General features: G+C 38.6%; 1 protein-coding gene across 2 annotated transcripts; it reads left to right on the top strand.

Moving 5' to 3' along the window:
* The first annotated feature begins 9246 nt into the window (after nucleotides 1–9246).
* On the top strand, nucleotides 9247–25114 carry LACTB2 (lactamase beta 2). 2 transcript variants are annotated; one of them, XM_039379840.1, is made up of 7 exons: nucleotides 9247–9527; nucleotides 10104–10267; nucleotides 11545–11668; nucleotides 14906–15084; nucleotides 18321–18469; nucleotides 20213–20290; nucleotides 22873–25114. In XM_039379840.1, the coding sequence occupies exons 1-7, from the start codon at nucleotides 9406–9408 to the stop codon at nucleotides 22945–22947; spliced, it is 891 nt and encodes a 296-aa protein (XP_039235774.1). In that variant the 5' UTR covers nucleotides 9247–9405; the 3' UTR covers nucleotides 22948–25114. The 2 variants fall into 2 exon arrangements, with proteins under 2 accessions (XP_039235774.1, XP_027581239.2); XM_027725438.2 differs by having other exon boundaries at nucleotides 9251–9527; nucleotides 20213–20294.
* The last annotated feature ends 818 nt before the right edge of the window (nucleotides 25115–25932 follow it).

Raw genomic sequence — 25932 nt, 5'->3', positions numbered from 1 at the left:
TTTACGTGTCTTAGGAAAAAGGTGCTGGCAGCAAACACAAAGGATGGGATGCAGAACATGGCAACCCCACTGGGTTTGGGGTGGTGCCAGTGCCAAACAGCTGGGCCAGGGATCTTAGAGCAGGGGAAGGGCATGTGTAGGCAGGTCCCTTTGGATTTTTGCAAATTCAAGCACACTGCCACAGAGGAATGAAATGAGAGAATTGGTTAATAACTCATGAACAAAGGTAATGACTATTCTTTGCTTGTGTTGACTGGGCTCGTCTATGCTGTGACCCAGGTATAAACCCGAAAAAGAGAATTTAAGCTCTTAATTTCCTAATAAAGACAAGTGGGAACATAACAGCCTGAAAAGGTGCTGAGTGTCTAAACACTGTTTTTTTGGATCTAGGCCTTAGCTTTTTCTAGCCTCTCATTCTATCTCCTACTTAGGTTTCATGTCCTGGTCCAGGCGATCTTTCAGCTGGGATAGTTGGAATCCTTACACTGTTCTTTCCTATCCCCTACAATGAAATACCACTAATGTCTTTCAAATCACTAACGCAATTTATATCCAATTCACATTTAGATTGTGGAAGTGGACTTCACTACAAAGTCCAACATAAACTAAACTTTGTGTTTACAAACACAAATAGACAAGTTAACCATGAGCCAGCAATGTGTCTGTGTGGCCAAGGTGGCCAGTGGCATCCTGGGGTGCACTACAAAGAGTGTGGCCAGCAGGTTGAGGCAGGTTATTCTACCCTTCTACTCTGCCTTGGTGAGGCTGCATCTGCAGTACTGTGTCCAGTTCTGAGCTCCCCAGTTCAATAATGACAAGGAACTACTGGAGAGGGTCCAGCAGAGGGTTATGAAGATGATTAGGGGCCTCTAGCAACTCTTCCAGGAGGAACAACTGAGAGAGTTGGGCTTGTTCAGGCTGGAGAAGAGACAACTGAGAGGGGATCTTATTAATGCATACAAATATCTTAATGCCAGGTGTCAAGAGGATGGAGCCAGACTCTTTTCAGTGGTGCCCAGCAACAGGACAAGGATCAACAAGCACAAACTGAAACACTGGAAATTCCATTCGAATATAAGGTAAGACTTCAAGGTGAAAAACCACTAAAACAGACTGTTCAGAGAGGTTGTGGAGTGTCCTTCTATGGAGATATTCAAAACCCGTCTAGATGCAATTCTGTGCAACCTGCTCCAGGTGAACCTACTTTAACAGGGAGGTTGGACTAGATGATCTCCAGAGGTCTCATCCAACCCCAGCTGTTCTGTGATTCTTTGAAATGTTTTATATTTGAAAACTTGTGTAGGAACCAAGAAGAATTTATTGCTACTGTTCATTCATGAAAATTCCAAAGGAAACTGTATTTACTCTATATAACATCATATCATTCTGCAAGTTGACATACCACCTTTGTCAAGCTGTACCCTTTTTTGTAACAAGAACATTATGCATTGCTTTTAGAACTGATTAAAACCAAAACCAAATATAGAACCAAATCAAAGAAAACAAAAAAATCCTGGTCAGGTCCATTATCTGACTGCTGCAGGAAGCACAACAGCAAAAGGTTAGTTAGTCAATAACTAGATTCAAACAGAAAGTTCTTTGGAAGGCAATTTATGGCCAAAATAGGCAGTATATCAAGGTTCACATTTAATGAGTAATACTGTACTAGACATTCCAGTGGCAGGGATTAGCCTCTAATTTTGCACCTGAAATAAATAAAAAAGGTAACTGGATTCATCTCTCTTTACAGCCTCCCCATCCTTTTGTATCTGAGCACTTCACAAAGAGGAATATAAGAAAGTTTTATAGGCTATGTCCAGACTCCTCTGAAACAACAGCAAGAAGAGCAGCTGTGAGCCAGGTGATTTCTACCTCTGACAAGTCTACTGCCCAAACTGCTGCCACGCCAGCAGTCTGCAGACCTGTCTGGACATCTTGGTGGTAATATGAAGCCATCAGGTAAGCTAAGATAAATGAAGAGCCACACCAAGCGTGGCAGCTTGCTTACTGTCTCATAATTATCTTGAATAAGGAATCTAGTCTTGAAACAGCCTTGGAATGGCTGGTAAGACACAGGATTTACATTTTGCTCACAGTTACCTAAAAAATTGCTACCAGAGACTCACAAATCTGTACTGACAGATGTCCAATGTCAGTTCCAAGTGCAAGCACCAACGCCTGCTCACAGGTGCACCTGCTCTCAGATGAAATCGCTGTGGAAGATCTCAGCCTTTAATATCCCCTATATTTTATGCATGATAGCACTCCAAACAGCATCGTGGTCTCATGTACAAGGCGGGGTTCAATTAAGTGCCACAGGAGAGAGGGTCTTGTATCACTCAGAACTATATTGTCCCCGGTCTTATTAAACATATGAGATCTAACATGACAGAAGCAAGAAGAGTAAAGTGACTGTCAGTCAGCATAAATATAACTGCTCTAAAAACTAAAATACTTTAAGAGCATCATTTTGTAATAAAGTAGAAACAATAAAATGTGATTAGAAAAAGCCTTCCTTTTTCACTATACATTTAAAATTCTATTAAAAAATGCAGGGTTACCTGAATACTGGCCATGGATAGAGGTTTTTTCAGTTCAAAAATTGTAGATTTGCATATTTGCAGGTTTCCCATCCATACCTTTACAAGACTTGCAATCCAAAGAAAGTTAAAGGGCTTACTGATATAACACAAAGTGAAACTAAATTCATATGGAAACCATGTGACACAGTTAATGATTTGCTACCTGTAAAGAACAGTCATTCTTAAGAATATATTCTAAAAATTCTATTTTAAAAACTTTAGAAGTCCCTGTCTATAGTTAATATTAAGCTTAACAGATTATAAAATTCCTTCAATAAATTAAGTTTACTCTATAAAAATTAAAAAAAAAAAACACATTTTTTTGCTATAGTTGAAAATTGTAGTACAATGCATTCTAAAAAAATGTACAAAAAGCTTTTCTGTGCAATGATACATAAAGAGTCCACACATCTCCAAGGACAAATGATTAAAATTGTTTTCCTCTGGTGAAACTACAGGTGTTTGCACAAGTCTGCTCCAGCTGAGCTCTTGGCACTCAACATGAAATTTTTATTCATGTTTAAAATAGCTGCAGGGTACAAGGTGCAAGTGTTGTGATTCTGCCTCGATGACTGTGCTGCACAGGATGATGCACACCCTCAGCCAGAGCAGTCTATAGCTTTTATAGCTCTAGACTAGGAGGATAGGAGGTACAATCCTATCTTCATAGCAAAGTATCAATGCTTGCTTTTTCTTGTGCAACTTCCTGCTTCCCCTTATAGGTCAGAAACATGCTACTCCTAAGCAGTCCTTGCAGTGCTTGAAATACCATTATTTTCATGTCATCACCTGAAGAACAGAATCAACGGATCAAGTGAATTTTCCAAAGCTAAAAAACCCAGTGCCTGAAGCCAAAACAGTACTGCATTATTCCTGGTTCAATTGCACATGATTCATTCCAGTGAGACAACACACTGGGAAAACACCTTAGGACATCAGTGGGGCCATAACGGCCTTCTGAATAAATGCAGCAGAGGCCTTTCTGCCTGTGCAGAATCATCTTGGGGATGATTCAAAGATAACAGGCCTACTGTGTGCATGCCCAACAAGCTCTTTGTAATGGCTGCGAGCAACATGAATTCACTAATTAAAAACGTAGTTTTATATTGCTCCACAATAAAATCCCAGGGATGTCAGAGAAGAAGCAGCTCAGCAATTACAATGACACCTGTTCTGTCCCATAAATGGCCAAATGAATACAAGCATTCTGTCAGAATATAGCTTTTGGAGACAATATTTCTTTTAAACTCATATTAGGCTACTGTGTTCTTTTGCAGCAAATTGAACATCTGACACCAACATAAACCTCTATAATATCTGCAGAGGAAAACAAAATAGTTTCATTACGCCAATCCTGCCTTGCTTACTCCTGACTTGATTGTTTCGCTTGCAGAAGATCCATTGGAATGGACTTGGCCACTGATTCTTCACAACATTCACTTCACTGGAACCTCGATGGATGAGACTGCAAGAGTAGCTGCAGACAAGATGGACAGTGGCAAACTGACTGGACTAGACTATTTACAATTAGCAGCTTTTACCACGAGTGTCCCTCTCTTTGGATCTGGGCCAAATTTGAAAAGCACCTGCTCTCCAGTACAACATAGGTTTCTTTTAAACCCTATAAAATCTCTATTGATCTTAGTCAATTATTAATATCATTCCTTTCTGTGTGAAAGATGTTAGTCATCTGAGATATGCTCTCCTTGAATTATAAAAATATACATAATTTAGCAGCAGAGCAATAAATACATTATATACTGCATTTGGTATATAGTTTTAAATTCTTTTAGCTCCACCACAGCTTTTTAAAATTTGTAATAGGCTTTCCAAGCTATTTGCCCAAATAAAAACTAAGCTACAGATTTAAATCAGCCACATCACAAATTCATTGTTGTGACCTCTGTTATAATTTAAAAACTACAAAAACTCTGTAGCACAGAGAGAGAGGCAAGGTTTGTGTATCTGATTCATGGACTGTAAGTCAAGCAGCTCACAAGCTAAATTACAGGCTGGATAATTAATTTGTTTTCTGGTTAGACTTGGCATCAAAGCAAGCACATTTCTAAATTGTGACAGATCTCCTCTGGTATTCAGTACACATCCTTTTATTTGGTTCCAAATGGGGTAGGAAGGACCTTTTCTCCCTGCTTTGATTAGTGTTAACAGGACACTGAACATTTTATCTTTGAATTATTTCAGACATTGGAAACCAAGGTCCTCACTGGGATAAGCATAGAAATACCCAGGATGAAATGCTGACCTAAAAAATTTCTGAAGATTTATTGTGTGTCTTTACTTTTGATACTTTCTTTGCAGTCAAGGAATGTTTTTGCCATTGGTATTAAGGGACGTTACCCGAGAAAATGCATGGCTTGAAAGAATATATTGGTTGATGACTTCATCTCAGTGTAATAGATCCCCCTGCTTCTTCATGAATTATTCCTGTATAGTTGTACAAGCTGCCAGCAGTTTTCTATCATCATAGCTTCTTGGTACCCTGCTACAGCAGAACTCCTGGTCACCCGCCCAGAGAACGCAAAAGTATTTATGTTCTGAGCAGCATTAACATACAGGTTTTTAGGAGAATCTTACAAAGTCACAGAACAGCTGAGGTGGGAACGGACTGCTGGAGGTCACCTGGTCCAACCCCCCTGCTCAAGCAGTGCCACCTACAACAGGCTGCCCGGGACTGTGTCCCGATGGTTTGTTAATACCTCCAAGGAGGGACACTACACAACCGCCCTGAGTAACCCGTGTAGCACTTGGTCACCCTCACACTGAAGAAGTGTTTCCTGATGTTCAGAAGGAACCTCCTGTGAGCAGTTTATGCCCATTGGCTTTGGTCCTGGCACTGGGCACCACTGAAGACAGCCTGACTCCATTCTCTTTGCATTTACCCTTCAGGTATTTATAGGCATTGATGAGAACCCCTGAGCCTTCTCTTCTCCAGGCTGGACAGTCACAGCTCTCTCAGCCTTTCCTCTTACAGAGATGTCCCAGTCCCTTCAACATTGCCTCTAATCATCTCCCATAAATCTGCCGATCTGACTTTTTACATTTTCTACACAATGTTGCCTCTTAATGTAGAAATCTTGTAGCCCATGGCCTTCCTCTCTGCAAAATCTTCTTCACTTCTGTTTGGTTTAAGGTCTCTTTACTTATCTCTGTACCAGATAAAAAGCATAAAGAAAGAAATATTCTGCAAGTACCAAGAAATCTTACTTTTATAAATAGTATCTATAATTGCATTAAAATAACTTCAAAATCTACCAACTAAAAATCCTCTCAACAAGACTTACATGTATCAATGTCTATGAAGATAAGTCTGTCAAGACATTTTCTATCTACTATTCAGTTGATTCTGTCTAACGACTACAGAATTACATGCTTGTGCTTAGTTCTATTAGGCTATTACACAGCCACAGTGGAGAGGCATTTATCCTCAACATTTACAGTTAAAATGTGGAAGAAAGCCAAGTGCCAGTACTCAAAGATTTCTTGAGTGCTAAAAATTCAAACAGTGACACGGTGGGATTTTCAGAAATAGCAATCTGTGTCTCACAGTTGTTACAAAATAATCTTCCATGATACATCACATTGTACATTACCAACAATCTCTTTCTAGGTTTATTGAAACTCAGGGGTTTTTTTCTTTTTTTACTGGTAGCCTAACACTATCTACTGCAGAAATTTTTCGCCTCAAAATTTTGTCTTAACAATGTAAAACAGAAGAGAGCGCTATAAGAACCTCAGGATATACACTCATATTTTCTTGTACCACATTAGAGCATAACAGCAAGACTTTCACTACATGCCGATTAACTTCTGTATTTGAAGAGAAACAACAGACTTTTTAAAAAGATGGGCTTGTACAGGAAATGAAGATAATAGAACTTGCACTTCGTTTTCCAAAGGCACCATTGCTGCCACCTACAGATGAAACAGATTCATAGCTCCTGCTAAATAACTGGCACCTTACTATTTCTGAGTAATCAACAGGTAAAATTCAGATAAATAATTTCAGAAACCTTCTCTAAACTCAGAATTGTCTTAAACCACTTAAATACGCAATTTGCCTTGGGTTAGGTAATAACTTCTTCTAATGACGCAGCAACTAAAGACTGAAAATGGGTTGAATGTACCAACAAATAGCTACAAATTAAGCACAATAGGGCACCTCAGGATTAGGTAAATTCAGACCTAGTCACAGTTGCTTATAAAACAATATAGAGGCAAATGATATGGGATGAGATTGGAATATTTTGTATAGGGTTTTCTTGCTTACTTCAGCAGCACACCTGCTCACAAAAAGGCTTCTTTCCTTTGACCTGAAACATCCTTTCTGTTGTCTGTAGTTAATGCTTTAATGAGCTTGAAAATAAAAAATAAATGCAATGGGCTTATATCTCAAATAAGTAAATATATACTCTAAATCTCAAATAAGTAAACATTTATTATATAAATCAAAGAAATTGTCTTGAAGGCCTAAATATAGGGATTATCAGCATCAGTGGCACATTTTCTATCTGTGGCTTTTGTGATGCCAACCAATTAACAGCTGCAATTAAAGTCCATGTCCAGGAGTAAATTTTTTTAATTACTGCATGATATAGGCCTGCATAAGGTACTGCCTGGCAAGTCACTTGTGCATCATGAGGCAAGGTATTTGGCTGCATGGGTGACTGCAAGGTAATCCAGCTGATGGGTTAGCAAGCACTTTAAATGTAGCTAAACTAGCACTGAAGACACAGCCTAGAAGCAAGCTTGCTGTTGGTCCCTGGACAGCGAAGGTGCATCACTGCTGTCTGGCCGAGCAGCATTTGTTCTCTGACCTTTGAGGCCAGCTGAAAATCTGAGTTGTGAGCCGATACCAGCAAGTGCAGCATGGCTAGGCAGGCAGCAGGACCTACCTCAGAGCTGCCTCCCTGCCTTGTGCCATCCCCTGCCTCGCACTGCCCAGGAAGCCAAAGGCATCAGGTGGATCTGTGCCAAACCGAGAACCAGTTCCCAACACGGGAAGGAGGAAAAAGACACAGTGTTAGAGTGGGGAACACCAGTTTGTCATGCATGGCAAGATGCAGACATTTGTTAGTATCTGAAGCTTTTAATAGCACATCTCCTGGCATGTATTGCATGTATTACCTGCCCACAATAGCATTTAAGTCCATTTAAAAAAAAAATTAAACTTTGAATTTTCATGAAGTTACAAAGTTCTGTTGAAGCCACAAAGTTTTGTTTTTCAGTTCCATGCTGTGCACTGAGTTGTTTATTTCTAATAAGTCTTTTTGAAATTTGCCTATCAAGATTGTGTTTGATGATTTCTGTCCCTTCAGAAGAAAGTAAGAATCTGTTCTGTTTGCCCATGCAAATCCTAGAAATGGCCCTAGATCACACATAAGAGTTGCACCTCTATTTTCACATAATGAAAAGAACATTTAAGAAAAAATATGCTACCACCAAACACTTTTTGTTCGTTGTATTGCTACGATCATCTTAGAAATTTACATTTATTTGTTATAGGTAACATATGGGATCTAATATAGATATAAAACAATCAGATAATATTTGAAATTCTAATATTGGTAATGTTCCCGTAATAATATTACCTGCTTTTATTTCAGGTTAAATTATGTTTATTCTTCATTTGCAGGTGGTTTAAGGAGAGAACAAGCCTGCCCTAATTTCTTTAACAATGTCAATTGAAAGGCAAATAATTGGGGGTTTCAGAAGGGAAACTGCAAAGCCAAACAGGTGAATTTCAGCACCTTGCAGACTCTAGAATGAATGCTGTTTGCAAACACAATATTACTACCTGACAGTGACAAAATTTCACAAAATCACAGAATGGCTGAGGTGAGATCACTGGAGGTCATCTGGTCCAAGCCCCTGCTCCAGCAGGGCCACCTAGAGCCAGTTGCCCTGGACCATGTCCAGATGACTTTTGAGTATCTCCCAGAATGGAGACTCCACAACCTCCTTGGGCAACCTGTGCCAGCTCCTGGTCACCCGCACAGTAAAAAAAGCGTTTCCTGATGTTCCGAAGGAACATCCTGTGTTTTGGGTTGTGCCCCATTGCCTCTGGTTCTGGCATTGGGCACCATGACAGGACAGGCAGCAATGGCCCTGTGACAGAGCCTAGCTCTGTCCTCTGTACACCCTCCCTTAACGTATTTATATACACTGATGAGATTTTCCTGGGCCTGCTCTTCTGCAGGCTGGACAGTCCCAGCTCTCTCGCCCTCTCCTAACAGAAGAGATGCTCCAGTCCCTTCATCATCTCACTGGCCCTTCACTGGACAATCTCCAGTAGCTCTCCATTTTTTTTTAAATGCTGAATCCAAAATTGCTCCTATATGCCATACAGGAGCATATATAGCTCCTACATACTCTGTAAGTGGGCACGTTCCTGGAATATAGAGAAGGTGCAGCTGCCCCTACAACAAATTTCTCTGGAAGAATCCTGCAGAGCCTGGACCTGCCTCTCACTGAGCAGCAGCGAGGCACCGACCGGGAAAAAGAGGACTGAATTCTACTGAGAACTGTTCTCCACGAAGCATAACTTTATGCCGGTGGATCACCACGGCGTTCGTCGGCAGAGGCCGAGTTTCAGGCGAAGCTCGGCGGCCGCCCCGCCTGGGCCGCGGGCCGGGAGGAGCCGCCTCACGGCCGGTTCGCCCCACAGCCGGGCGGAAGGTGCCGCGAGCGGGCACCGGGAGGCGGAGCACGGGGAATACAGGCTTCCGCCTTCCCGCCCGCTGGCGTGTTGAGGGGAGGGGAGCTGGGAATTCGGGAGGATTCGCTGCGAGGATTCGCTGCAAGGATGGTGTCGCTGCTGCCGCGCATCGAGCGGCTCTCGTCGCGGGTGGTGCGGGTGCTGGGCTGCAACCCGGGGCCCATGACTCTGCAGGGCACCAACACCTACCTGGTGGGCACCGGGCACAGGTACCGACCCTGCTCGGGAACGGGGCAGGGAGAAGGGGACCTGGCGGCGGAGATCGTCTCTCTTTCCCCAGCCGCCGGTCGCTTCCCCTGCCCCGCCGCGGGGCTGTGCGCTGCCTCCGGAGCGAGAGGCGGCTGCCGGCCTGTTCACAAGTCCCTTAATTAGGGTGAGAAAGAGGAAAGAAACACTAAAGCGTTAGATTTTCGGGGCAGGTGCCCGGAGGTGGCTTGGACAGGTGGGGTGTGGAGCCTCGGCCGTGCGACACTTGGGCGGAGGCCGGGAATTCCCTGAGGGAAGCCGGTGGGAGCCTCGGGCCGCGCAGCTCCCCGGCCGTACTAAACGGTGGTTCCTGCTACTTGTCCCGGAGTTGTAAATGTGTGGTCTATGTTTATTATTTATTTCACTTTTTAAATTGTTTTGACGGGGGGTTGGCGTATCGGGGAGAAAGAGATGGCGTCTGGATATGGAGACATCAGTTATTGCCACATTTCCGTCTTCCTCTATTATTTTTTGTGTTTCAAATGAACACTCTTAATTCTGTGCTCTGTATGTCCCTCCCCTTTTTTGTCCGTGTGTAGAAGAGTCCTTATTGACACCGGAGAGCCAGCTATTCCTGAATACATCAGCTGTTTAAAGCAGGCACTGTCAGACTTCAATGTCTCTATTCAAGAAATTTTAGTGACACACTGGCATCATGATCATACTGGTGGAATACCTGATATCTGCGAAAACATCCCGAATGGTAAGCCAGAGGTTTCAGATATTGAAATCTCATTTCATAGTAACATTGAAAATGTTAGATACGTGGCAAGTGAAAAACATTAACTGAATGCTTCTGTGCAAAACAGCTGGATTATTCTTCTGGAATCTTCATATAAGATACATGTACTTTCATGATACTGTTGCAGTGTATTGAATGAGAGCAATGAATAATCTGAATATTGTACTTGTAGTACTACAGTTTTTCTTCAGTGCCTGTGCATACCTTCATAGTGATTTTTTCTTATGTGTGAATAATGAGAACTTAGATTACCATCAGCAGTTTACATGGTATTAAGTGATGTGAGAAAAACTTGATAATCCTTCCTTTTTACATTGACTGCAGTGACAAATTGATTGTTATTTTCACTTGTGTAAAAACAAATAACTTGAATTTTGAAAAAGAAACATGCATAACTTTGAGATTTCTACAGGAGCCCACTAATAATTGCTGACAAATTTGTAGGCCTCAGATCATGAGGGGAAAGTGGTAGGGCAGTCCACAGGTAAATTCTGATCTAAAAATGTGTATTCCATATTGATAAACAGTAGAAGACGTTTCTGCTTTGGTACCTGGGAAGAGAATAAGCAGTATGGATAATGCAGTAATTCTTAACATTGTTGAACTTTATCGTGAACTTTGTCACAGGCTTTATTTTGTAAAACTGCTAAGTACTTTTCTGCAAAGAAGCCTGGGCACTACTGAAAACAGTTGGTGTCTTGGTGAGGATTTTGGGCTTGTCAGCCCATGAGTGTGGTTGTAAAGACTAGCAAGGAATATAAATGCCTTTCTGGGTTCTTATCCATAGGAGTTCCAGCCAAGGCATGCACAGTTCAGAACAATAAAAGCTAAGGGAAGTTGCAGCTCAAAAAAGTCTCCAGTTTTAGGCAAATGTTGAATCATAATGAGAATGCGAGTGCAGAAATCTTAGTGGTGTTGTAAAAGTTTATGCAGGGTGGCTCTTGATGACTCAAGAAGGAATATTTGTAAAATATTATAATTACTGAGCTTTTAATTTCATTTCTGATTTTTTTTTCATCTTCTACTTTGTTGCTGGTACAGAGTACAGTATTCAAAATCAGTGGCTTTCTCTATTCTTTACAAACATAAAGTTACTATACAGAATTTATTGTTTCTAGTTTTGTATTCGTACTGTGTGATAAGTAATAGTACCCATTAAAAAAGTAACCTTTCTGTGGAATTAGGTTTGTTAGTGACAAATTCCAAACATCAATTTCTTTACTTTCTTTAAATATTAGACTCAGGATATCGCATCTGTAAGCTCCCTCGTGTCCCTCACTGTGAAGAAACAATAGAAGGAGGACATAAATATTTTTATCTTAAAGAGGGTGATGTGATACAGACAGAGGGAGCCACACTCAGGTAAACACCAATTTATGCAAGTTCTTTTTTCTTCAGAATTCTGACATGTACATGTATCCTAATTTCTATGACTGCAAACCCATACATCTAGTCTTTTCATCACTTATGCATGTGGACTTCCTGTCATAATCCAGCAGGTATGTTAATACAAAGAAATCGATTTTATGAATAAGAATTATCAGGAATTAGCCTTTAGTCTTTGGACTCAGCAGAGAAAATTAGGAACATTTCCCTAGAAAAATATTTTCTTTGGGAAAATCAAATAAAATTTTACTTTCTTATCACTCTTACATAAGTACTTACTATTAAAATTGATACTTTTGTGAAAGTGTATGGTAGTCTGGATGGATTATTTAGCATGCCTTTCTCTTTACTTTAAAAATATTTCCCAAGGAGACACTAAAACATTTAATACTTAAAATGTTAAATTTTAAACCTTGAACCTATGAGGTTCTTGTAGGGTGCCAGTCTGGGAGAACTTCTTCCCAGGGAGGATATTGCCTGTAATGTTAGTTTGAATGAGTGTGAAACAGAAAGCCACTCTGCCTCATGGAAGCACACACACAACAAAAAGGTCTGATCGTTCTCTTTCCAGGCTCCTTTCGTTAACAAGGCATTACATTTCTAAGGACAAAGTTTGCTTGTTTTCCTCAGTTTAGCTGGGAATTATATCCCAACTTCAGAATGTCAGTTGGTTGATTGGAAGAAAAAAAAAAGGCACATTTTTTTTAAAAAAGGGTATTTTTAGGACATATTTGTCCAAAAGCATTTTATTTTGTTAGTGTAAAAAAAAAATTAATAAAAAGAGTATTATATTGCATATTGAAGACCTTTCACTTCCCTAAGTGGCCCATGTTTGGACAAAAATTTAAAGATGTAAAACAACTTTTTAAATTTCAATCCTAGTAAGACAAGAGTGGCACATTTTGAAGTTTGAGGTGGTGGAAGACCAGGCCTAAGCGTGTTTTGTCTCAAACATTATGACTGTCACGACAAGAAAGTTGTGATTGGCAGAGAGGATCCCATGGAAGTGGGGCAGCACTGAGGCAGTTCCAAGCCAACTTCCTTTTCTGCCTTCGGACTCATGCCTGCATCAGTCCCCCACCCCAGTTGCCTTCCTGGAGGGCTCAAACAGGCTGGCTGTGCTGTTGTGGGAGTTGGGAGTTTGTTGTAAAAATACAGGGCTATTTAGCCAACACCTTTGAGAAGTTTGTTGTGAGGAATGGGAGTTTGTTAAGTGTGTTGTCAAAGTTAAGTGGTTGTTAGCCAACACTTCTAGGACTAAATAGTGGGCTAGTTCCCAGAGTTAAGACGATTATACCACTAAGCACAGGAGTTCCCTATCATGTGTCTGGTGTCTTTGTTCAGCCTGGTGAGAATTTATAATAGACATCACAGCCCCTATGGAGTCATGACAGGGGTAATGCATCCAAACTTCATGCTTGGTTAAAAGCAGGTAAGCTCTTTAAGAATACTCTCAGATCCACCACTGGTTCCAAGATAGCAGTATCTGCATGTTAAATTTTAGTTAGCAACCTTCAAGTTTTCAAGGTGAGCCAGGCAGTGCTGGGTTCATTTTCCATTGTTTTTCCATGTTTGTGGTTTCCTGGTAAAGTTTCATCAAGAACTAGAGGATAACACTTCCCACAAAGGCAAGATACAACCCATCATCTCGATTTTGATGTTGCTTCCATAGGGTGATGGCTCACCTGCTTCCTTCTGAGCTCAGTATTCAGTAAGAGCTGGAAGTCATTGCGTTGGATGGTGCTGCACTTGTGGTCTCCTAGCCCTGGCTGGGAGCTGTTTAGCCTTTCCCTGTACACCATGCTTGGCACCAGCTCTGGCAGTTCCTGATCACTGCTTTGATGCATCTGCCGTTAACAGGAGGACTGTGATCGCTTTCTATGGGTTTCCCTTTCCCATCCACGACGTGGGGGAGCCCAGCTCTAGTTCCTTCTCCGTCTGAAGAACCATTTCCGACGTCTTGTGGGACGGGGAAGGGGGACTCCAGAAACAGGGTTTTTCAGGCCCCGAGCCTGGAGGGGAGAGGTGCCCTCCCCTCCCCCCAGCACCCACGTGGCTCCATGGCAGGCACAGAGACAGCACACCAGCGTGGAGAGGAGGCAAGAGAGAGTTTATTGTTGGGAAGGGGTTTATAAGGCTTTTAGGAGGGTCAAAGGGGAACCAATCACGAGTTCAGGGTCACACAGAAAAAACCATCAGGTAAAGGGTCAACAGCCAATAGGAAGGGGTTTAACAAAGGACCAATGGGACGCCTCAGGACACCTTTCCCAGGACATTGCTGCATGGGAGATAACAGTTGCTGTGGGGGGTGTTGGGAAGAAGAAACACGTGTTTGCAAAGGGACCACAAAGAGCCATTTTAAGACATGTTTAAACAAGTTTCTCATCAGGTATAGTGCTACAACTTTCAGCAGTGGTGCCGATGGGAGCTGTGTTACTCTCAGTCTGCATCAGCCTCAGCGTAAGGCCTTCTGCCTTTCAGAAATCCTGGTGAAAGAACACCACAGTGCAGCTCCTTGGCAGCTCAGGTTACCAGATATACACACATATCCACTGTCCCTTTGTGGCGTGCTTAATGCAGTGCTGATTCAAGATGTGAGTCCTTAATCTTTACCGTTCAGATGTTTAACGACCTGCACATAGAACAGCTAAAAGACCATGGTTCTTTGTACTTGATGGCTCTACTCCTCTGTGCCATGGGGCTTTCAGGGAAAAATAAATTTTTAGAGATTTAACTTTATCTGGGTCAGGTTCAGAAATTTAGAGTTAATTTCTAAAGGAATAGACATCATCATTAACCTTATTGCTAAGTACAAGGTGTATGTCAAGAATGTCACGCTTTTCAATTTGGAAATAATATTTGAATCTTTGAAAGCTTCAGAGTAAAGCCCTCTAAAACAGAAGTTGTACACGGCTAGTCAGCTCCCTCAATGCACTTGTATTACGATGTGTCACGTAAGTAAAAGCATGTCAGTAAGTAAAGTTAGAGATGATGATCTGTGTTCTCTACCTGGTATAAGGAAATGGACTGGGATTAGACAAAGTGATACCCTGGTTACATGAACTTTTCAGCCTTTTTTTGGTCAGTTTTTTTCTGATTCTTGTGGGCTGCTTTGCAAGTGTGTGATTTTATTATTATTTGTTCTTGCTTCAAAAATTAAGCATATTTGCTGTATGAAAAACTTATGCTTTTTTGTTGTTGTTCTTTAAACAGAGTTTTGTATACACCAGGACACACTGATGATCACATGATTTTACATCTAGAAGAAGAAAATGCTGTATTTTCTGGTGACTGTATTTTAGGGGAAGGAACAACAGTAATTGAAGACCTGTATGATTACATGAAAACTTTGAAAAGGTTGTTAGAAATGAAACCAGATTTGATATATCCAGGTAAGTGGTTCTATTTTTAACTTCTTTCTTTTACTGTGTAATTTTGAAGTATGTCCTCTAAGAATTTCAGAACTCTTATTACAATCAAACACCATTCCTGATGTAACAATTCAAGTTCATTACTTAATAAGCACTAAGCTAAGATGACTTTATGGCATGGTGGTTTGCGAGACTTGAAAATTCGTAGTGATAGGTATCTTTCCTTCCTGAAATTTCTCCATTTGAGGGTGAATCTTGTGTTTCTGTGTCCAAAGCCTCCAGAGGCCAGAATCTTTCACTGTTTAAATTATACAGCAAATTTAGTTTTCTTATATTACTGTATCCATGTGCCTTAATGTTACATTGGAAATAAAAATGATAGTTGTTCTTTTGGTCCTTTTCATCCCCACATATTCTGCCGCTGTGAGTACCTAGTAAAGTTTTTTGAGAGAGGTCTGTCCCTTGCAACACAGATTAATCACAAATTCATCTTGAAAAGCTGCAGAACTGTGAAATGGTTGTCTTAGTTAATGACTTAGGTTAAATTTGAACAAGAGCCAAACGTTCTAAAAATAAGTTGCCGATTCACTCAGTCTATGACTTTTCTTTAATTTTTTTCCTCTCTTTCCTTGCAAGCCTTGGGAATGCATTTACTTTTCATATAAATCATGTGTCTATTTGACAAGACTGCATTTTAAGAACTCATTATGTAACAACGGTTTAAACTCCTCATTTGCTTTCTCAGAGCTACATTTCAGGATTTTTTTCTGCCTTTTTTCTGTTTCATCATCTTCAACTTGTCATTCTGAGCTACTGTGTCTACATTCTCAGTCCTATCTTGCTCCCATTAACCATCTATGTTTAGCCTACTGTCTTGTTCACTCTTAAAATAGCCTTCTTTTGAAGTAGGTGTCCTTTAAGTGCTTTCAGATCTAAGCATAAAAATGCTATTTAAGAAAAACATCATTATAGATGTTCCATGGACATGGAGGCTGATGTAGTCAGAATAGCAACTTGGTCATAGTTATTGACTTAACTTCTGTTAAAACTAAAAATATTTTAGCTTCCAGAATCTCACTCAAATGTTCTACTTTCTTTCAGTCTGTTCCTCTAATTGAATTTCTGCCTTCCAAAAGCCCATATATGCCAAATTCTATTTTGTTTATCAATTTTATCTGTTGTATTTCACTCTGTTCTTAATGGTTGTGTATCTAGATTACACATTCACCCAGGCTGAATATATGTGCCTTTTATATGTAACTGTTTGCTACTGTTGTAACTGTGCTTCTACTGTACTTGCAGTTGGGAAGCCAGTGTGATATTGTGCATTTTCAGTGATGAGTAGCCAAGTATTGAGTTGGTTGAAAATTAACTTTCTTTTTTCATCCGTGCACCACAAAGTGTATGTGCAGTTGGGTAGAAGATGGTTATTGCTCAATCAGAACAATTGTTTATGCTGTTGGATAACTATAGCAGAAGGTAGTTTGCTTTACTACACCTTCTATGTAAGTTGAGAACTTCGTCTGTACTGCAGTTTTAGATCTTCATAATTTTTGAACTGTTTTTCTGTTCCCCATCCATGCTTTAGCACTCACGTGGCAGCCTCAGAATTAGATGAATTTTTGTAACAAGCTGACTGCTGGCTAGGTGTGAGTAGCTGAATTTTGCCAATCTGTGCTTCTTTTTGAATTTAATGTAGAAGTGACTCAGGCAGAATACTCATGACATCTACTTACAGTCCGTATTTGATGAGAATCCTTGGGACAAGAAAAGGGCACTTTAGTCAGCAGAGGGCTCCCCATCCTGTAATAATGAACAATATTCCTTCATAATACAGAAAAAATGGTACTGGAGTTAGGAATCTATGCAAAATTTCATGAGCCAGTTGTTTTCTTCAGTTCTATCCTTTGTGCTGTAATTTAAGGTAAGAGTACCTGTATTATTTCACTAGAAAATAATATGAATCTGTCTGATATAAATTCGTGGAATGACAGTCATATTTTGAGAGTGCTTTTCGTGTGCTCAGAAACGTTTTACATTTATTCAGATATAAATCCATTTATGGATGAAGTTAACTATATTGCTGTCCTGGAAAAATGATGGATGGGAAAGATCCACATCTGGATTTAGTTCATAGATTTCTGACATCATTTTAATGTATGTATGTGCATACACAACAGCTAGGGATCAGATGATGTAATGGATATGAAATGCCTTTAACTTTGCAAAATGTGGATTCCATTTCAGGTCCTGACATTGGTCCTGTAGTCTAAGTCAATTAAATCACTTGGAAGAGTGGGGACAGCTTTTAAGATGCCTTGTGATTCCATGTGCAGGCCTTACTTTTGATTGCTTTAATGAGACTTCTGTCCTTAGAGAATGCAAGAGAATGGACAGTTACTGTTACAGTCTCTGCTTTGTATACCCTTTAGTGTGTTTTTTCTAAATCTAAAGTTTTGGTTTTATAAATGGTAACAGTGTTATATTTGTAATTTACTTTGTAAGGGACAATAGCTTCAGATTAAATATGTTTGAAATCATTAAATATAAATGCACATGACAGTATAGTTTTATATTTGCACATTACATACCTTATATTTATAATACTATATTTACACAAGGTAAGCTTCAAGCTATATTTAGTAATTTCAGTGTATAATGAAGTGAGTGTATAAGTAGTCCCCAACAGGACAGTAGTACCTGAGTCCTTTACATCAGCCACTGTTGTTCAAAGGCCAGTGTCAGTTTAAATCATCACTATCAATGTCCTTTGGGGAGGGGAAGACAGGCAAACACAGATACTATAATAACATGAATCTCATTTTAAAGTCTGCTCAGCAATGAACTCCTTTCCATTTTTCTTAATAGCCTAAAGTAGTCTTCCCTTGCTTTCCTCATTCCATCTGAAGTATTCCTTTTCCCCATTCAGACTTTTCATATCCTAATTCTTCCTTTCCGTCTTAATGCTTTTCAGTTGCAGACTGTGATACAGACATTCAAACTTAATTGTGGCCTATTTATATGATGGGAAGAAAAAAAAAACCAAACAAAAAAAAACCCACACACAAAATCATTCAAAGAGTGTCTGACAATTTAACATCAAGGATGCTCTGACAGGGTGATACATAAAGGTGCTGCTTATTCCTTATGACTCTTAAATCTACCGGAGTTTATATAGGAATGTTTCAATTATTCAATAGCATACTTAATTCCAGATTTGAGTAACAGTGCTCTGGTACGTGTGTTTTGATTTTTAGGTCATGGCCCTGTAGTACGTGATGCAAATACTAGAATCCAAAACTACATTTCTCACCGAGTTGCACGTGAGCAGCAAATTCTAAATGTGTTCCAGAAGAATACTGGAAAATCATACACATCCTCAGAGCTTGTAAAGATAGTATACAAGGTAAATGTTGATTCAAAGTTTTTAGATCAAGCTAAAGAAAATTGAGGTTATGTTCATAAAATTGTACGTAACAGTTGAAGTCTTTGAGTGAAGACCATGGTGGCCTCTTAAAAGAGAGAAAAAAAAATTCTGCTTGTTCGGGGTTCACTTATGACTGCATCTAAATTGTATTGCTTAACCATTTCATTGGAGTGAGACCCAGATGATTCTTACGAACTTATTTCACTACCTAGATGGCCCTAAGCACAGTTTCATAGGATGAAGCAAAAATAAAGTTGTACAACTTGGTTCTGAGTGAAAAGTATAACATGGCGAGTAGTCACTGATTTGCCAAACTGTGTTTGGAGTCTCCTGAGGATTGGTTAGAACTTCTAGTTCCTGATTTATCAGTCTGCAGGAGATTGCAGGTAAACTGCAGCTCCACAGAGACGGATGTTGCTACTCAGAAGTTGGATAGCTTGTGTGTCATTAGACAGGAGTAAGAGTATTTTTTTTGCTACTTCATCATTCTTCATGTAACCTCTGCAATCCCTGTTGTGTGGGGGTTGCCCCTCCTAGCAAGCAGAGATGAGAGATACAGCATTTACTTAGGAGGAAGATGACAAAATTGCCAATGGCTTTGGCTTGTGCACAGATCTGTAACAGCTTCACAACTCGTTTTTCATGGTTCTGCTGACCTCCAGTTTCCAAAAGAATGAGTACGTCAAATTGAATGTTTTGCAGTGCTGATGTACCGTTACCTGTGGCAATTCAGCTCTGCAGTTTTCCAGCCTGATCAACTAGTTTTTAAGTATACAGCCATTGTCATGTTTCTGTAAATCACAAATCACTTGTCCTATATATATAAAAATTTTTTCAATACTACTAAAGCTTTATATTACAAAGAAAAGTGTGTGCTTTCAAAGCATTTTAAAGGTTCACAATTTGTTTAACTAATTTTCTAGTGAATTTTCCTACCATGCTCATATTATTTAGAGAAAAACTTTTTAATTTTCAAAAACAAAAAAAAAGCTTTACTTTTAGGATGATAGAGCTGGAGAGGGGGATTTTGAGTAATCATTATAGAATCATAGAATGCTTTGGGTTGGAGGGACCTTAAAGGTCATCTAGTTCCAACCCCCCTGCCACAGGCAGGGACATCTTCCACTAGACCAGATTGCTCAAAGCCCTACCCACACTGTCCTTGAACACTTCCAGGGGTGGGGCATCCACAGTTTCTCTGGGCAACCAATGTTACTATTTTTTACCTAATGAACATTGAAAAATTTTAAGAGATGTTTTGTCCTCCTGAAGCTGTTATATTTTTTAATTGTTCACTTATTTACAGACACTAATCACTACAGGATATTTAAACCTATGCAAATGTTGTTGTGGAATAGAAGTGATAGGTTTATGTGGAGAAATGCATCTTAAATTTGTCTTTAAAAATACTCAGCTACACTGACAACCCAGTGCAGACAAAGCTCAGAAGAGCACAGTCTTCTCAACGCTGACCAAAGTTTGCATCATACAAACGGATAATGCAAAAAATGAGCAAAGTAAACAAAAATGTGTTGTTAGACTGCTAGTTTAACTGGTGTAAAAATGATTTACTCATCTCTGTTTCCTGTTACTAACTGAATGTTCAACATGGCAATTCAGAAGAGGAAAATATGTGGTAATAAACCATGAGTTCCATATATTGAAAAAATAATTGATGAATATTTAAACAAACACAACATGCATATTTTTTGTTCCCATTAGGAAATCCCTGAAAATTTACTTCCAGCAGCAGAAAAAAACCTCCTAGTCCACTTGAAGAAGCTGGAAAAAGAAGGAAAAGTGTGTAAGTTGTGGATGGGGGGTAAAAGGAGGGTCATTTTTATTTTCATGTTTTATGTACCGTTACTCATTTTATTATAGTGCATTATTTTATAGGGGAAAAAAATGCAATTTGTTGCAGTAGCTTTGTTTCAGTTTGAAGTAGAGTGATATACAAAATGATTGCACAGTATTTTCAAACTTTTAGAAAATATTCCATGAAGTATTTATTACTTGCCTAGAGCACAGTGCACATACCTTTAAATTTTTATTTGCAGCATACCATAGAATACATTCCTAATGCTAGCATTTATATCTTTCTATATTTTCTGGAATTCATACCTAAATATGCAAGTACATAGCATTTTATGGGTTTACATTTAAGTTTCTGCATTTCTTAAATGCATATTTTTGTGTGTATGTGTTCTAGAGATGCTTAACATCAAGCAGTGTAAATTTTTACGATTTCTGATTAGTACAGTACCTAAGCAGAGCAACTGTATTTAGTTTGCTGTTTCTATTTCTGTAATGGCATGTGCATATGGAAATGTTATTCAGATAGAAGCTAAGGAATATATTTCTTCCTGTTCATTACATAACTGCACCCAGGACTGTCTACTTATAAGTAAATAACGACACAAATATTTACAGCTGTTTCAGATTTTCAGCATTTACCAGCCTGAATAACAACATGAAATTAGTGGGGTTTTTTTTCAACTTAGACCTTCTATTTATTTTAATGATAAAACAGCTACTAGATACTAACTGAACAACTGAAACTTAATTTTTGTAATAATAATAACCTTCTTTTTATTCAAAGAAAATAGAGTAGTGTCACACAAATGCAGTTATTACTCAAGTTCAGAAAGTGTTGTCTTTAGACTTACTTGTGCAGAACGCCATAGAAGCTTACCAGCATGATACTGCACCAGCTTTTAAATATTATCTCAATTCTTGGTTATTAATATGCATTACTGACCTACACATTTCTGCACTTTGGCTCCAGCAGATTCCTCAAGGGCATTGGGCGCTGTTGACTGGTTTATCCCTTCCTTTCACTACCAAAGTAGTTCAAGAAACAGCATTTTCTATTTAGGTCAAGTAGTGGATAAATTAACTTTCCCTTGAAAGGTAGACTTGCAGTCTTCCCTACAAAAACCTGTGTGCATCTTGGATGTCTGGGAATTACTTTGTCTGAGCGAGCTACAGACTTAAGGGTTTATTTGTTTGTTTGTTTGTTTTCCCAAAAACACCATTTCCGTGTTTACTGAACAAAAATAACTCAGTTTTCCTCAGAAATCACTTTCCAGTTTTGAAGAGACAGCAGATACAGTCAGTTATTTGTTCACAAAGAATCAATTACTTGAAAATATTGATATGTTTAAATAACTAGAGGAGATACTAATCAGAATAATTGTGACTCTTACTCCAGTTGGAAGTCCTTGATTCAGATGTATGCTCCTGTTTTCCAGGAAGGACAAGAAAACGTCCTTTGAAGTTTTTTGGTTTGGTTTGGTTTTTAAACTTCAGTTTGTGCTCACAGAGGAGGAGGAAAACAATCTCATCATAACACTTGGGGTGCTGATCTCTGCAGTTGCTGAATTTTTAAATATAAGCTTAGGCCCAGGTCTATGGTAAATGCTTAACATCACGTGACCTTTGTCCATTTTTCAGTTCAAATTAAGGACGTCTGTTAGGGAAAACTGATTCTGTTGGTTCTGGGCACATAGCATGCCAATGCTTGTGTGCTCTCATGGCACTTGCTCATTTGATTTTTGCGTCCTTTCCACCTACTCAGAGTTGCAGCATTTCAAGTTTTGTTCTCATTGTGGAAGACTTGAGTTGTAGACGTAACACTGTCTGCTTAATTTTCACAAAATATTTTTCCCAAGAAACATCTTGTCAGTATCTCTAAGGAGTGTGACAGGCACATTACAACCTTATAAGAGAGTTACTCAATGCAAATGATGGCCATATGCTGTCTGCTGCAGTCATTAATTTACCACTTCATACTGGGGACTGCGGTTTTTCTTAGTACATAACTTTTACGACTTCAGTTGGGAGTGACAGTGCCTTTACAGATCTCCTTTTCTTACTTGAAACAGAAAAATAATGTCTTGTAAACAGGAGCACAGCACAATATGTGCATGAAAGCTTTCTCCCGTGTTTGGATATAATTTGGTCATTGTATCATAGCTGATGAAGAGACAAAAATAATTTGAATGTTCTTAATTTAGCAGCACAGACTTTTTTTCCCTCTAAAGTTTATAAATTTCAGAAAATAGAACAAGGGCTCTTCTACCTCAGATTTCTTAATATCTAGAAAGTTTAATATTCTGAACTTTAAATAACTAGAATATTATTAAACCCTTTTTATTAATCTCTCTTGATATTGCTAGGTTACATTGTGAAACAGTTAATGTTTATCACCTTCCATGAAAACTGAACATTGGCCTGAAGGAAAGTATTTCAATAGCTTTAATAAAAAATTACATGTGTACATACATGTGCATGTACAGGTTTAAGTTTGAGATAGTCTAATGTTTATAAATAGAATCTTAAGGGTTGGTTTGTGACTAATTTGGACTTTTTTTTCTTAACAGTACATGACGAAACTCCCACCTTCAGATGGAAAAACAATTTATAAGTTATGCAAGATTGCTCAAGAATGTATTTAATCTGCACAATTGCTGTATGAAAAAGTATAATGATGAGCTCAGCCTATATGTAAAATAAAAACTAATTTTTACTTTTTTTTTTTTAAATCAGTAACACAGTTTTAAAGCAATGTTACAGTCAGTTAACTAATGTTTTTCATATTCTACTTCATAGGAATTTTAAAAGTATCCTGATAGGTACTGAGTTAATAAAATGGAATGAGCGTGAAGAACAAAATCATACCTTTGTTACAAAATGCCCAGTTTTATTATCAGTGGCAGAAGACAAATAGCAAGGTCTTATGAACTTAATATTATGATGTCATAAAGCAATATAATAAACTTTATAAATCAGATATATAAAAAACTGTAGTAAAAAGAAGAGAAAATATGTTATTCTAAACCTGTTTTCATTTGCTTGTGCTTCTCAAGAAGTGATTTTCTAATAAGTTATCTGTACGTTCTAAAAACCCAAGTTATTTCTGTTAATAGATGTAAATACTGGGGGTTATGTTCCTTTTCTAATTTAGCTGACTGTGCTCATCTTTGCTGGTTGTTCGCTGCAATAGATTTGAACAAATACTGAAAGTAATTTCAGGCTTCTCTGTTTTCTGGTGGAAACACCATTTCTATGGAATTCATTCAGAGGATTCAGTAATTTTAACCAACCAGTGTCAAAAATGTCCTGAGTTGGAGTAGATTCTTAAATTCTTTATCTTCTAAGATTCTGCAAGAATGTAATTTAAAATCTATGTAAATTGAGATACGTATTACACACCATATGAAGTTAACTTTATCCGTGACATCATAACTAACAATCTTCAAGTTTTGCTGTTAAATCCACTTAAATTACAAATATTTTAACTAAAGGTTGTATTTGGTTGTAAAATACTGTATAGTGTATTACAATACAATGTTTGATGATTAATTTAAACTGTGAGTTCACTTCTCTGTTTAGCTTACACCTGAAGAATAGTACATAAATGTTGGCATTACTTTGTGCGTTCCAAGTATGTGGCATTTAATGATACATACACTTCTTTAAATGTTGGCTCGACCTTAAAAAACAAAAGCAGATACGAAATGTTTTGAAACTACCAGGGACAAATATATGTCCCTTAAAACCTTTCACCATTCTTGTGAAATATGAATATGTTTGGGTATGTAAAGACATGTCATCATACTTAGCATTATTTTATGGAGTTGATGGCATTTGTTCTGATCAGATGAGACAAATCCAAAACAAAAATGCTCCCAAGAACAGCATCCAAAACTGAAATCATATTCTGAAGTAGCAGCCAGACCCCTTCAGAAGGGAAATAATTACTTTCTGCTAAAATTATGCTGTTTGCAAACTTCATTGATCTGACTTTTGGCCACATCATGACATGCACTTACTTTTAACTTTTGGTGCAGTGCTGTTTTGAGGTCTTTTTCAGGTCTCCTAGTTTTCCTTTCTTTTGTATTTTCTGTTTACTTGCATTTTTCTGTTTCAGACTCTTTTTATTCCTTCCCCACACAAACATTTTTTTTTCAATTCCTTTTGGATTCTTTCTCTCTTCATACTTACTCAGAATGGACTTCTTGCCATTAATAATTAGTTCTCCTGTAGCTATTTCATGAATCTGTAGTTTTCTTTTCCATTGTTAGGAATAGAAGCATAACTATCACTACTTTCTTTAAAAAAAAATTCACATGCTCTTACATCGTTTTGCTTCAGGAAAACAGAAATATCAGTGAAATGACACAATTTTCTGTCATCAGTGAAATGACAGTTTTCTGTCATGAGGTCTGAAAACCTAAGACAGTAGGAAACCAGTATGAAGAGGTGATATCTCATTCTCTTTTTGATCTAAAGAAGAAATCTAATGTTGCCTAACCATTTTCTTCTGTTTTACTGTAAGTTTTTAAATACAGGGAAATGGCTTTAGAATCCAATTAAAGAATTGTTGGAACTTGCAGACAGCGAAGAAAGTAAGAGAATACAAATCAGAGAACTTCATATTCTGTGCTGTACCACAACAAATGCCTGACATCTTCAAAAGAAAATGAGGGAAAGGGCAGTTTAACCAGACAAGTCATTAATGATTGTGTATTGTGTCTTTGAAATATTAAGAGCAGAGTTTGCACTGTTACTAAGATGTATATGTAATAAAGGGTGCTTACCTTTGCTATGACATGTTGTAAAGGTCTCAAGACTCCTTGTTGATTATGTCAGACAGAATGTTTATTTAAAAATGGTGGTAATGTAAGCTATAGGCTGTGTGTGTATAAAAATGGGAAGTAGCCTACTCACATCCCTTATGTGAATATGTTCATCTGTGCAGAATGCGTTGAAAGTTACAGATAAAAACAAGAGAAGGAGCAATTTCTGTCTCAACAGGCTAGAAGGGCAAAAGTCATTTGCTGTGTTAACTTTCTAAAGAGCTGAGGACAGAAGCTGGAGGAAGCACAAGTTGTATTTCCAGCCTTCCTGCCAGCTCATGTGAAGATTCTATTCTGAGGGACTGCATCATTTATTAGGTTTAAGACCTAGGAAAGAAGTTAGATGGTAGTTATAACCTTTTTGAGGTTTTCTATTCTGTTTCTTGCTAACTTGCTTATTTAGACTTCTTTTAAAATTGTTCTTGGTTCTGTCTTTAAGCATGTTTGATGACAAGTGAATTAAGGAAAGGTTCCCAAATAGGAAGAGTGTTGTGTTTGTGTCTTACAACTGAAGGTGCCTTAATACTCTTCCTCCCAAAAGTCTCCACAGTCTTGCCACCTGATACGCTTTATTTGGTTTTCTTGGTGAGGTTTTGGGCACACACATGCACAGGTGCTAGTGGCTTCCCCTGTTTCAGGTGATAGGGAACTTTTTTCCTAAATCATGTGACCATTTTGAAGCCTAGTGTTGCAAACCATGGATATCTGGAAAGAAACGTAGCAAACATAGACCAGCCACCTACTGGCAAGAAGCAGAGTGAAGGCTGACTGTCTCGTGTTTCAGATTATCCCACTTTGCCT

Source organism: Pipra filicauda, unplaced genomic scaffold (genome assembly GCF_003945595.2).
Source record: "Pipra filicauda isolate LSUMZ 115617 unplaced genomic scaffold, ASM394559v2 scaffold177_size2800117_pilon, whole genome shotgun sequence".
Taxonomy (NCBI): Eukaryota; Metazoa; Chordata; class Aves; order Passeriformes; family Pipridae; genus Pipra; species Pipra filicauda.
This window is presented reverse-complemented; position numbering and strand designations above follow the sequence as displayed.

Excerpts from the sequence above, each read along its gene's own strand:
- LACTB2 (XM_039379840.1), top strand. The coding sequence starts at position 9,406 with ATGGTGTCGCTGCTGCCGCGCATCGAGCGGCTCTCGTCGCGGGTGGTG. Across the intron at positions 11,669-14,905 it reads ACAGAGGGAGCCACACTCAG|AGTTTTGTATACACCAGGAC; the intron begins GTAAACACCAAT and ends TTCTTTAAACAG. Across the intron at positions 18,470-20,212 it reads TTGTAAAGATAGTATACAAG|GAAATCCCTGAAAATTTACT; the intron begins GTAAATGTTGAT and ends TGTTCCCATTAG.